The sequence below is a fragment of the Plectropomus leopardus genome, chromosome 22, assembly GCF_008729295.1.
Source record: "Plectropomus leopardus isolate mb chromosome 22, YSFRI_Pleo_2.0, whole genome shotgun sequence".
Taxonomy (NCBI): domain Eukaryota; kingdom Metazoa; phylum Chordata; class Actinopteri; order Perciformes; family Serranidae; genus Plectropomus; species Plectropomus leopardus.
Window position 1 is genome coordinate 5,786,566 of NC_056484.1, and position 14,606 is coordinate 5,801,171.

General features: G+C 41.2%; 1 protein-coding gene across 1 annotated transcript in view; it reads left to right on the plus strand.

The window, feature by feature from the left end:
* The window catches only part of sema3c (sema domain, immunoglobulin domain (Ig), short basic domain, secreted, (semaphorin) 3C), a 50,837-nt gene that overhangs the window by 12,861 nt on the left and 23,370 nt on the right, over window positions 1–14,606 (plus strand). Inside the window, exons 3-4 of the mRNA XM_042511205.1 lie at window positions 10,358–10,518; window positions 11,184–11,246. Coding sequence (XP_042367139.1) covers window positions 10,358–10,518; window positions 11,184–11,246 — 224 coding nt within the window. The remainder of the gene's footprint in view (window positions 1–10,357; window positions 10,519–11,183; window positions 11,247–14,606) is intronic.

The following is a 14,606-nucleotide window of genomic DNA, read 5'->3' on the forward strand; positions in this document are numbered from 1 at the left end:
ATATTTAGATGCGCCGTCTGCTTTGGCGTGAGAGGAGGCAAACATAACAGTTCAGGCTTTCTGTCCAGCCATATGATTCCCATTACAAATGTCTGCATATAGATAATTGGTGACAGACAACAATCAGAAAATTAATGGGACGTAGTTGACAGAAAGCCAAGGATGGCTTCCGTCCACGGCAAGTAGTTGCAGTACAGTAAGTTTGCGCATGCTGTTTGCATTTTGAGTGCTGAGCACAGCCTGCCTGAGAATGCAGAGTATGTCTCTTGGACAGACAATCGGACGACTCTGTCAGCCAGACGTCCTGGGTGGTCTCAACGACACCTTAACTTCCCTCTGCCATATGTATATGCCACCAGTCATTACTGTATACCACTAGGCCGGTCCCTAAGGAGAATGGATGGCTGTCTCATTCGGGTAACAGCCATTACTTATCTCTAGAGGGGCCTGCCAGTTGCTGGGATAAAGTCTTTTGCTGGTGCAGTATGTGTGAGTAGTACAGCGCTGTGTTTAGTAAGTGCAGCCATCCAGAACTGAACCAGAAGAGCTCTTGTCAGGACAAAGAGCAATGGCATTTGGCACCAAGTTTGAAGTCAGGCCTCCGTGATGAAACCCACTCAATCTTGTGAGGAGAGATGAATTGTAAGGGGGCGGTGTAAACCCCCGCTTCAATATTTATCAAGACGGGTGATTGGGGTCCTCCCACCAGCTGCCCCTGACAACCACAGAACAGGTTCCCCTCTAGCTGAATGGAAAGCAAGCTTCATTAGCATGGAGTTAATTTATTCATTCTGGCCTTTCAGGTACAAAGCCAAGTGATGAGGGTTGTATTTGCATGGGAGACATCGAGGTTGCTTTGTAATTGGTCCACTGTCCACTGCCTGAAGTGTTAATTAGGTGTGGGGACCTTTTGGCTTGTGTTCAGACACTGGTGTTAAATCAAAAAACCCAACACTCCAGTCAATTTGTTTAAAGCTGCTCATCCCTGCTTCCATAATGTTCTGACAAAATAACACCATAGTGTTGCACCATGCTGATTTTATCACCTTTTTATGGAGACAGAAGATTCTCTGCAGTTGGATTTTCATGTGTTGAATCTGATAAACTACAGCTGTGTTTTTCAAACACTTCATCCCCCAAATGGCCTTATGTATATTACTCACCCTGAAGAAAACTGTTTTTCTGGCAGGCCTCAAAGGTGAATAAAGAATCTAAAAATTGAGAAATTTCTTGATAGATTGAAGTCATAGGTGTCCACGGTTAACAACAGCAACACTATATAAAAACAACAATTTACAAACTCTCACATAACTAGTGGAGCATAGTTCAAGTCAGATTCATCCATCATATGCTCAGTAATTCCAAAAAAAGCCTCTTTTGATGATCAAAAGGCCATTGCTCGGAAGTCCGATGTCTCAGAAAATACACACGATCTCTGCAGTTAGTTTCAGTTTTTTGGTGGCGATTGAGCCGATCCGTTGTACCAAATGTTGGTGTTTTAAGACAAAACATTTACCAGTGTTGTTGACAAATGAAGTAAATGGTGACAGGGTTTTCTAAGCACAAGAAGTCTGTATTTTCAGAGAAGCAGGACTTTTGCGCAATAGCAGTTATCCAATGGGATGTTTTTTGGACTGATCGGTTTTGGAATTTTGGGCTGTTGAAACAAGCTGAACGGAAAGTGAAACTCAATCGATGCTCTCTTTGAAGCCAAACTTCATTGACAAAAACAGCATTTTTACTTTGCTGAACATTGGAGTCCACCACTGTCTTCATCAGATCATGTTATTGTGTGATTTTGATTTTGAAAGGGATTCAACAAAGTCACACAATAACACAAACTAACCGATCAAGGCAGTGGTAAACCAGCAGCTTCTGTGTTCAGGTGAAATTGCTGTTTTTGTCAATGGAGTCTGACTTTGGACAGAGCATACATAAGTTTCCTTTTAGTTCAGTTCTCCGTTGGAAAGGGCTGTTTGGGAAACACGGAGCATATGACTGGATAAATGGCTTGGATAAATGAGACTTGGATCATACTACACAAGTTGTAAAAGAGTTTGTAAACAGATGATTGGGTATAGTTTTGATGTTGCTTTATTCGCATTTGTACAATGCCTATGCCTTCAATTCATCATGAATTTTCTGTTTTTAGATTCTTTATTCACCAAAGGCATGCAAGAAAAAAATTTCTTTTGTGAATTCAGCATGTGGGTATTGATATATAAATGGTCATTTGGGGGTGAAGTATTCCTTCAGCCACTTCTCTTTAACCACATTTCATGACACATTAAACCATGATGCCACACTGTTTCCTTTCGTGTTCTTCCACCTCTTGCATCTCATCAGATCGGAAGAAAAGCCCAAGGCTGCTGATGTGACACCGCAGAGTCAGTTGGCACCGGCTGCTCAAACCTCAGTCCTGGGCGGTCCAAAACTACAGTTGCCTCTCTCATAAAGATCCCACATACTTTCCAGTGACAGTGAATCTCTCATTTTTACGACGTTGCGTTACAACAAACCGTTCCTTGTATGGACATCCCAAACCAGAACTATGGACATGTTGTTTACTGCTGGAGGCAGTGCTGTACAACACGGCCTCCAAAATTGTTTGCATGATCAGACAACTGTCAGTCAGGAAGGCACATGAGTTGAAAACCTTGGTGAAGCTTCCTTGTGGTTGTTGCCTTTCCTCTCTTGGCTGTACAGTATAATCACAACAGGAGAAGGCCAAAAAATCAGCTACGTGAGCAATGAAACCCTGCACTCTAATTGCTGCCTCACAAGCAGGGGCATATGAACGGGTCCATTTCTTTTGCCCACATTTTGCTCTATTTGTACTTGGCTTTTTACCACAATCACATAAAAGAGGATGTTTTTCATTTCTTTTCTTTTTTTTTTGCGAGACTGTGAGACTCCAACTGCCCATGAACAATCAATTCTCCAACAGTTTACGGAAGGCTAAATTAACCGCCACAATGATCACAACTTGTCCAACTTTTTCGGATATCTTTTCTTCAAGGTCATAGTGACAGCACAAACAAAAAGTACGTTCTGCCGTCATTAACTAATGATAATGTTATTGAATAACCAATAGTCCAAAACCCAACAATATGATCTAATCTAAATTTTTAACCCAACATGAAGAATGGAAATGTGAATATTTCCTTGCAACTGGTTACAACAGTGGAGGCAGGGCCCTGTTTATTCTGATGAAATTTTTGCTCAGTGGCACATTGAGACAAAGAAGTTCGACTCATCTGCATCATTGGGCCAATAGAGCAGATGCACTACAGACATTTACCTGCCAAACGGCTCCACTGATTTACAGACGTCTTTTTTGCAATTTACTGCTATGGGAAAACATTTTTTTTGGCCCAATGGCATCACAAGATGGACCCAGAAATTGCAATTCCTCAGTTTGGGTATGTAAAGGCACTGTTGGAGGGACTAAGGGGCCATTCACGCAGCATCAGTTCTTCCATGAACCTTTTATTGCAGTTTGGTCTTTCCTTCACACGACAACAATGTTTTGGGGGCCTTAAAACACAGACTTCTGAAACTTCTAAAACCAGAGTGTAACTTTTTGAAAACACCACCCCTTCTGTCGTCGTGTAACAGATGTTTCAGACGAATAGCCATGAGCGAGTTCTCGTGCATGCGTTCGCCATCGTCTTCTTGTTTGTTTATACTCACCACTCTATAGAACCCTTTTCTGCGCAGGCACGTGGTGTTCTTCTATGGTGTCATTACAAAGTTACACCGCCAAGTACTGACCTGGCATATCACAGCGTTTTCCGTTGTTTTTGCAGATCCATGTACAGGAGGATAGTTTTCACAATGTTATCATATGAACGCGAATTGTTTTTTTTAAAACATAGAGGAAAGACTTGTTTTTAGGAGGACCTTTTTCATCTAAACTTGGCGGAGTCAGAATATCTTGGTCCTTTGCTGTTTTGATTTCTACTATTCTTCTTCTTCTGCCTTCCCTAACACCCCTTTAGAAATTTAATCAATTATTAAAATTGTTGTCGATTGATTTTCTTTTAACCTTTTAATCAGGCCATCAAATAATTATTAAGGATAACTTTAATCTACCAGCTCTTCTTTTTTTGCACTACAAGCTCCTCCATGTGAGCAGGCAAGTTTTCGTCTAATAGGATCTCCTCTGCAGCAAAGAAAGCAACCTGCTGTTTAATATTGAATGACTGCTGTTGTTTCTCTGCCCAACAAAAGGCTTTTGTGCTGCTTCCGCTTGATCACTTCACACACACACACACACACACACACACACACACAAAAAAAAACACATCAAAGAGAGAGAAAGTCTCAGCTCTCTAGCCGCCACCTTGGCCCTTTCCGCTAACCCCACTGTCCATCTCATGGATTAGGGTGTATTGTATCACCATTCGTCTGCAGTCTGACCAATAGGGCACCGTGGGTCAAAGCTCAAAGTCAATGGCAGGACACAGGGGACTGCTGTGAGCTCCACAGGGATCTGTAAGGCCCACCTGCCCACATACATAATAGAAAACACACCAACTGTCAATGCTCAGACCCTGCTTCCTCTCTTTTTTTCAGTTTCTTTCTTTCTCCATCTGCAATGAATACAGCAGTAGGACAGACAAAACAACATTTCATCACTCATATTACGTCAGCTTTTCCCAATCCAACTATCAAGTGTGCGGTCTCCACCTTAATATCTTTGCATAAAATATCATCCCTAAAACTGCAGAACCCTTTTTCTTTTCGCAAAACATGGAAGTGCATTTTTCTATTATTTCTTGTTCTTTCCTTCAGTGTCCACAAAATACATTTAGGAATACTTAACCCCCCAAATACAGATTTAGTCACCAAGGTTATCTTTTTGTAAATTCTCTTTTTGTCTGTGGTAACCATCAGACAAAAACAACCATGACAAAACGACATTAAAACAAACAACATCACTAACAACAGGGAATCAAGTACAACAAACTGCAAGTGACACACACCTTTGTATATCAATTATTAACTCCAAGTTATCTTTTATTCATTAAGAAAACTTTGTTTTACTCATATGCCTCCATGGTGAGCAAAGAATCCAAAAACTGAGAAAATTCTTAATGGATGGAGGTCATAGGTGACCACAACGACAGCAAATCTAGATCAAAACATCCATTTACAAATTTTACCACAGCTTGTGCAGTATAATCGAATTTATCCTGTCGTATGCTCAGGACTCCCCAATCAGCCCTTTCCAATGGAGACCTAAACTAAACGTGAAACACATCCATGCTCTCTTCAAAAACAGACTCCGTTGACAAACACTGTAATTTTACCTCGCTGAACACAGGAGCTGCTGGTTGACGGCTGCCTCGATCAGTTAGTTTTTGTTTGTTTTTTTTACTTTTTGACTTTAAGTTAAAAGTCGGTATCTGAGAATTGTTACATCTTTTCTCTTTCTGTAAAACCAGGGAAAATGGTTAAATATCTTTGGTGACTTATCTTGTACCAAGGCACATTTACGAAAGTTCATCCATTAAAATGAGACTTTGGGCGACTAATGAGCCACACCAGTCATATGAAACCACAGTTTACCATTTGTGGGTTGTTGTTGCTGTGTACTAGAGCAGTGTGAGGAGAGATAAAGAGAGATGTGTGTTTGGATATCAGTGGGCAAAAGCTTTGTTTTCAGTTCCAAAATTTCCTTCATACCTTCCTCGCTGCCGACCAGATCTAACAGTGAGTGAGGTGTGTGTGGAGCCAACAGTCTGCAGTACCTCTGTATTATGCTGAACTTTGAGCTGGTCCACTTTTTGGAAGTCCAATATTATTGAAAGATTTGATTTATTTCTTTCTTTGTACTCTGTACACCACCTCAAAAATCTGTTTCACTAGGAAATACGTCACAGTACAAATGCTAAAAACACTTTAACTTCCATTTTAGTGGGACTTTAATGGGTTATTTCTGGTTTACCAAAGTCACACAATAACACACACTCCTGTGTTTTGATTCTTATCAATGGAGGCATACGAGAAAAACAAAGTTTTCTTAACTAATTAAATGCATCACTGGGTGAGTAATTGTTATTCAAATAGTCATTTGGAGGGTGAGTATTCTTTTTAAATCTGCATACCCAAAACAACACTGCCCACAACAAGCTGCTGGCCTGAGTAATGACGTCCACAAACACTTTTGACACTCTTTCCTCTCAGGAGAAGTGTGTCCTCAACAATGAGGAATGCATATAAACTCAAGACTAACGAACTACATGTGGTCCAAAGGATTTCTTCATCGCAGACACAAAAACAAAAAAACAATCGTGCTCCAACTTTTCTGTTTTGATAAACTGGCATTCCTGACGTCTAATTATAAAAATGTGTGCAAACTGTGAGGCTGTGGTGCCAAAACCCTTTATAAGATGCCGCTGATGAATTTGGATCGAACACTGGTAGCAATTTCACTCTACAAAGACCTCATACGAAGGTTATGAGCTGGCATTGATCGTGTAAACACATAGTCCCAGTGCATGTATTGAATGACTTAAAAAACCTTGACAATTGTTCAGAGCAGCCCCCCGCCTCTCCCTGACGGAGCAGGTGCACCATCTGGCAATGTGAACTTTTGATGTTGGTCTCCAGTGTTGCAGCAGTGCAGGCATGACTCATATGTTTGTGTGAGATTGAAAGCAGAGCACTGAGAAGATACTAGATCCAGCGGTATGTGGGCTCCAGAGGGTGTCGGTCTGTCTCTCGGTGAATAAGCTGGATCTGTGTGACACACCCCTGCCGCGTCCCATCACAGCTCTGGGCTTAGCTGGCCTTCCACCCTCACGAAAGAAATGAAAGTCTCCTATTTCCCCCCACTGAGAAAACAATACAAAGTTCACCATAATATTAAACAGTTATTTCACCCCACACCACACCCCTCTGAACAATCTGTCCCCCTTGTGGAATGTTCTGGAGGGATCCAGTCAACAGTAGAGCTATAAAGACACGACTGTGCCATGGTGTCCAAGTCAATTAACAATAGGGGGGTGTTAAAAGTCATAGGACCCATATTGTAGAGCACAAATTGAACAAATTTAAATGAAAAAAGGACATTTTTGCCATGAAAGATACAGTAAATATATTAAGCTTTATTCTTAAACTCAGGATGGAAAATTTAAATTACTATGGCATCACTGACTAGAGTCTATCAGTAGGCTGAGCACACTATTTTGTGACGTTTTTGTGATATGTTGAATTACCATTACCAGTTTGTAACATTTGAAGGGTTAATTTGGTAATTTTCCACAATATTTTCATAAAGTAAAAACCCAACTAAATCTTATATGTGATGTTAAGCAACTTCTCTCACGATAGCATTCTAAGTATGGCGATGGATGTTCAAAACACTAGCAGGTTTATTTTTATTGCAGCCACCAAACCAGCTGTCATTATTTCCAGTCGACGTAGGCTTTTTATGCGAGCGGACACGTATTAGGGATTTCTGGGAGGTGACAGTCCACAGAGGAATAGTGGATTCAAAACTTCCCAATGAGTTGCTCAACTTTTGAAGAACTTGAGCAATGCAATAAAACCTCTTGTAGCGCCTGCTGCATCACGCCCGAGGGAGCCAGTTCACACCGACAAGCGCATAGCCAAAGCATCATGTGACCTATCAAAGCAAAAAGAGTGTTCATTGCAGTTTTGCAATGGCTCTTTTTGAATCACGTAAATTTCTACCTCACGGGAGCATAAAAAGATTATTGCAATAAATGGGAGCTTTTTCGAAATCGTGTTTCAATTTGTGCAATTTTAGGGTTAATTGAAACCCTCCTAGTGACGTACAGTGTCACCTATGAATCACTTATATTGTTGATTCCTTCTAGCTTTGTACCTAACTGGCCTAAGCTATAGCAACAAAGGCTTTGCTAATTATAGCTAGAAAATGTCTGCTTTGCATTTTGTAGTTAGAGGAAAGAAAGCTTCACAAAAGATACTTCCTCCTTCACCTCTTGCCTTCTTTTTCACCCCTATTATACATATTTGAAAAGGTTGTGGGCTTTCTGGCTTCTATCCACTGATGTTTAACGCAACCACTGAGGCTGTATAGGCTATTATGTGCGATTGTTAAACTCCCGCTCACACCATGTATTATAAACAGCTGTACGTTTAATGACAGCTGCCAGGAAAATGAGCGAGAAGAGGGTTTTAATTAAGATTTTTTCACCTTCATGTGTAAAAAATTAGGCACAGTATATTTTGGTCTGAAATGTTTTTCTGAATCACCTCCAAGAACTTATTTTGAGAAGATGTATAAAATAGATTTTTTTTGTTCGCGGCAGAATTTGGAGCCCTGTGTGTTTTTAATTAGCTGCAAGTCGCTCGCCCTTGGTGGCTCGCACTCTGGCAGAGCGAGGCGTGTAACATCTTAAACCTTCTCAGTGTTAGGAAAATATTGCCTCTGCACAGTGCTCTCTGTGACGCTGGCTGCCATGATGCTATCTCCACAGCTTTGAAGCACGAGGCTGATGCGATCTCTCTTTATAGACATTTCTCTTTATTAAACACACGTCCTGACAGGATGCAATCACCTTTAATTTTGTTCCTGGCAAGTCAGGTAAAAACAGTCGTATTAGTGTGCATGTTTTTCATTAGGCGCCAGATGATGCTCCCACTTCAGATGATACAATGTTCAAAAATACTCACTTCAAGACATTAACCATATAAGGAAATTTACATGTTGTGGAAAAACGTGGGAAACTCTCCTGCGACTGAAGTGGTTAACTTGTCTTTATTTAAAGTTAAACACTCCAATCTTTAGGAGGCGGACGCCCCAAACAACAGTCTATGATCAGAGCGAGGGGTGCCACAGAAAAAGCCACTTTCCCTCCAGATAAAAGGCCCCATTCTCAAAAGCGTATGTCACACAATAATGAAAATGTGACTTTAGCCCAAGGCAGAGAAGCAAAGCGCAGGCAACCTGTTTGTTGATTAGAGGGAGGAACACAAAGAGAGCTGAGAGAGGGTCAATGGAGGGGAGGAAATGGAGGGTGTAGATCCACATCGCCCCCCCACCACACCCCCTGCTCTCAGTGCAGATTGAAAAAGTGATAAATATGCATGAGTTTGGCTTCGACAGTGAAGGCCTTTGATGGTATGGTTGAGAGTTTTCTATCTCTGGAGCAAATAGGCTGAAAATAACTGTCTGATAATGTTTGTGTGTGTGAACAATATGCGCTTTTAATGAGTTGAAGAGACTGCAGGAAGACGTTTTCATACAACAGCCTATATACTGTATCTTCACCGAACATGTACTCTGTAGTCATAGCTTCTCTTTTAATTAACTGGATGAAAGTAAAGTGAAATGTGAGGTATCCTTAGTAATAAATCATTTTAAAATCAACATCAAGGGCAATATATTCTGTGTGTCTCATCCAATAATGACAAGTTACAAAATGCAGCAGGCTTTTTTCAAGGTGATTTTATCATCTTGTATCATGCTTAATTTAAGTGAATCATAACATATCGGGTATGAAATTAATCTGCAGATGCTCTGGTTGAACATCAGACCAAACATTTCATTGAATGTCAGTTTTTGACTCATGACGAAGGTCAAAATGTTTCAAGAAAAGGTGCAGCCCCCAGCAGCTGGTTAAGAGGAGTCAGCAGTAAATGATGATGTAAAACAGTCAATAAAACAGTTTTTTTAACAACTGCAAATCAAGAGAGGTCCTTGAGCATACAGTCAGAAATGTGCACACAGGATTTTAGGCTGATTGGTCTAGTAGTTTGCGAGATTTACTGCGGACAGACAATACAGACATTCGTACGCACATTTGTGCCCAAAGGAATTGAAATACACTTGAAAAGTATTATTAAAAGCAAGGACAATCTAATAAAAGACTATATAAATAACACATGAGGAAACTATTACAAAAAGACTACAAATCTGACCAGGAATTAAATGCAAACTTGTCTTTCTTGACCGTTTTGGATAGCTTTCTTTCAGTTGTTTCCAAAAGTGTTAAGGTTTGTTTCCTTTCCTAAGTATAAAGGGATAATAATCTGTACTATAGCACTAATGCTGCAGCGTCACATCCTCATTATCTCTTTGTATGAAATTGCCACAGCAGAGGACTGGCAAGTTTAAGGAGCAGCATCCCAATCCTTCAGTCTCACTGAGTTTTTTTTTCAAGATCTCTCTTAAAACCCATGGGGTCATGCACAGAAACCTAATTTGGAGGTCTCTTGTTTTGGAGAGATTAATGTGGGCTTGCATGGAGTTGATTCTCTTGAGTTTAATTTACTTTAAGCAGGAGAAAACTTCTTCCTCTTATCTGTGTGGAAACAAGCCTGTTTGAATGTTTTCCATTTTCTTCTCTGTGTGTCTCAGACCTGCAGGCCTCCCAGTCCTTTGAACACTACAGTATATCAGACAAGGCCATGGACTACAGGATCCTGCAGATGGATGAGGACCAGGACAGGATGTATGTGGGCTGCAAAGATCATGTCCTCTCCATGGACATCAACAACATCACCCATGGCACACTAAAGGTCAGCAGATGTTTGTCATTAGCATCAAAACTGGCATCTCTTTTCTCTCGCCACCACAAAGGAGAAAATAAAATGTTTGTTAAATTTAAAAGCATGTCAGGCACATCATAAAACTGCTGCACAGGTATTATTCTAATCTCTGCAATGATATGCAAATTACCATACATTTGCAACGATCAGAACAATTTTGGGGTTATTCAAAAGAGGCATAAAAATGCTCAAGCTCTCTGATAACTGATTCTGTATGCAGTGAAGGAGTTATCTTCAGCGTAATTGACAGGCATGGAGTGCATAAACAGATGGGAAAGCATTTAGGTTCCCCTAGAGAGTGCTGCACCGCATCCATTTTTTCCAAGTAATTGCTTGATATATTCATTGAACTAGACCTTCAAGCACCTCTTCTCCCCGGTTTGAAAACACACACACACACATTTTTCCACAGACGGGAGCTGGCTGTAATCACTGACACAGAAACTTCTATCAGAAGTGAAACTTTTTCAACATTTGTTTTGTTCGTTTTCCACTAATTTTTCCCTGTGATTTCTGTCTGTGTTAACAGGCTATGATCAAACATCAATATGGGCATATATTCAAGTCTCAATCTGTGACTGGCTTCCGTGGCTTACTTGTCACTAATTTAAATGCTGTTCTGTTTTCCCTGACAGGTGTTTTGGCCGGCATCTACAAGCAAGATAGAGGAATGCCAAATGGCAGGAAAGGATCCTACAGTAAGAATCCAGTTCAGTTCAAACTCAGTTCAACCAATGAATAATAACAAGTGAATGAAGCTGCTAATATTTGCTGTGCCAACAGTGAAACATGCCCATGCTTCGAAGTTTAATGGATTACTTATTCATATCACTAATACCAATGTTTTTGGTAAATATACTGCACATTTAGCCTCCCATTTATATTCTGTTCCATAAAGTGTGTGTGAAGGGTCTTTGTGCTTGTGCAGTTTTACGCCATGTTCACATCAAACACGATGAGATATTTGGCGTGACATTTCTCATGTGTATACGGCCACTGGAATATTTTTGGAGCATTTTGCATCTTTCGAAATTTTGCCCTCACCAGAAGTGCTTGCGTTAGCAAGGAGAGGCAGCTAATGGCTAATAATCACCTCACTAAAAGTTGACCATTGTCCTAACTGCATAAAACCCAGTTTATGCCACAACTTAGACTTTTCCACATCACCCCTAGCAGTGGGAGTAATGGACTGAACCATTTTGCAGCTGATCTACTTTGGCACGGTTGGATCCAGTGTTAAACCGACTTCTGATTGGGCAGTGGTTCTTTAATGTGTTGACACATGTTGAAACTATAACCTAACACATGTTCATTGCACAAATACTACTGAAACTGGAATGAAGTTCTGGACAGGGTTGTTGGAAAAGTCTGTGGAAAGTCAGTTTTTCATTATAGTCGGTCACCTGAGGACTGGTAGCAAAAACTGAAGTTGCTAATGATAGCTAAGCTAATGAATTACATAAGAAATTGACAGGTCAGAAAAACTGTATAGCCTCTAATGGTTATGTTCGAGATCTAGACTAAAGGTTTTGTCAGCTGTTTCCAGATCCGCTCTTCTAAGTGGGTCTCCAGCGGAACTGTGCGTGCCGCCTCCTGGGATTTCCCTCTCCCATCTGTGAGCCTGTGTCGGGTCCAACCACATGTGTAGCAGGCAGCAGATGTCCACAGGGTCAGGGATCGACTGGCCCGGAGTCCTCCTGGCATTAGCACAGTTTGTCAGGAACGAGAGTGAGGCGTGGGAGGATAGAGGACTGCAGAAAAAATAAACCAGAATCAAAGCTTGCAAATGGGATGCAGCTCATTGACGCAGAGAATTCATAACCCGGCCTGATTCTGAGCCGCACTTGTTAGCTGCAACAAGATTTAATGAAGGCGTACAGTAGGACTCAGAAGACTGATTCCTCCTCCGCCTCTGTTTTCACTCTAATTGGGTTGTCCTGGAATGCAGTTGCCTATAGACACCGCATTGCAGAGTACAAGGGAATACACAGGGAAGTTTTAAAGAAGAAACCTCTTGAGCAACTTTTTAAATAATTTGAAACCCTAATTTTAAAAGTAACAATACAAGTTACCATATAAAGCATCGCACTACGACCAGCGCTCCATGTTTGTCCTACATTCTCCATCGTCTCTCCATCCCCTGACAGCAGTTGGGGTAATGGAGCCAGGCTCTTGTACGACATGCTGTTGCAGAAATAAAGAGGAAGCTGTTTCCAGTCACTGAGTGATTTGTGCTGTTCTGAGTCACAGTCCGCCAGCTGCAGACAGGCTCCCACAAATATTTGGGTGAGCCATCTTTGCGTGGAGCCACTCAGTGGTCTCCCCTCTGTCATCCCTTTTTCACTCATAACTCTGCCAGCTTCTTTTCTTACATTTTCTCTTTCGGTCTTACTATTTTTTCCACTTTTCATGGTCACTTTTTCCATCTTTTGGTTTCCTCTCCACCACAGTATATTTCATTTTCTTTCTTCCATAATGCTGCTCTTCTTTCTCATAGGCTTCCTCATTTGAATCCAAGCCCCCATCCCTCTGTGAGGGTTTACCCTACACATCTGTATATATTAAGTTCCCCATCTCCGATAGAATCTGTGGTCAAGAGGGGCTCCAGAAAGCAACCACACATTATTTGTGCCGCAGGGTGGCAAAGACAGAGAAATATAGACCAACCAGGTTGATTTATTCTGTTTGCTGCTCGCTCAAAAGCCTCCACTTAAAGTCAGTGTGATCACCACTTGAATTGGAGGCTGTAAGGCTGGGTGCTTTTTATCTGGCTCGGTCATGAAGGCTGCGTGCCTATGAATAGGACACATAAGAGGAAAATAAAAGAGGATGTGGCTTCATATATGTGATATAATGTTGTTAAATTTTGCTTTTGATAGCCAGTTACTCATTAACCGACAACAAACTGGTTAATTTTGAGGAAATATGTGCAAAATGACATGAAATGCAAGCAGCACTTTAAGGACCTAATGAACTCTAGCAACACATTTCAAAATACTATCCATTTTAGCGTTGGTGAAATTTAAATGTTTTGTGATGTAAATGTTGGGTTTTTTTTGTTGTTGTTGGCTCTGCTGACAGCCAGACAGCCAGCCTTAATAACATGCTGAAATATCAGGGTTTCACACATATTTATTGATTTTGTCATTTTGGAGCTGGACTGTTATTAGGAACACTATTGGATTATATATAACTGTTCAGTTATTGATTGCGCCACACTGTCGGAGTGCAGAGCCTACTCCGGGCACAGACGGAGCCGCAGAACACCAGACGCAGTAAAACTGCTTTCTGCAACTACTGCTCCTCTCATCAATTGATCTAATCTGTTCTGACCAGACCGATGGTTTCACCCCATGACTCAAACTCCACAAAAAGAGTAAAAAAAGAACTCAAAATAAGCTCTGCCTGCGCTGCATTCATGAACATACAAAAACATAACTGTTCAAAAATATTCTTGGCTGTTATCCGATAAATGGTTAACTGTTGACATCCCTAGTATATACTGTATATATATGTAGCTCTGTGAAACTTGATAAAATATATGGGTGCAGGCCCCAGACCCAGTGGGCGTGTATGGGTTGAAAGAGGTTATGTGAGATGACTTGGTGATTAAAGTTCGGAGAAAACAAGACAGACAGGGAAAGATAAAGAGGAGGAAGATAAATAACCGAGATGGGTGTGTGACAGTGAAAATTCTGTTGTTTTTCGTCGATAGCTCCCAGTGGAGCTGTGCACCAACCGTGAGCTGCAGCAGCTGCCATTCCTGCAGTCGTGGCCAAGTTCCTGACGGCTCCCTGGATACGTGCTCCTCTCCTCCCCACTTCTTTCTTCTCTCGCTTCCTTTCTCTGCTCACTTTTCTGCAAACTCATACTTAATTGGCCACAAAGGCCAGCACTCCTGCTGCTGCCGTTTGAGAAGTGAAAGCAGAGATTGAGGCAGATCCATGATGTGACTTACCTAGATATATCACATATACCACTGACACTCTTTTTCCACTGGCCTTAATACCAGACCAGTGAGCTGTAGGAGTGTTTGATTGTGCAGCATGTGATGATGT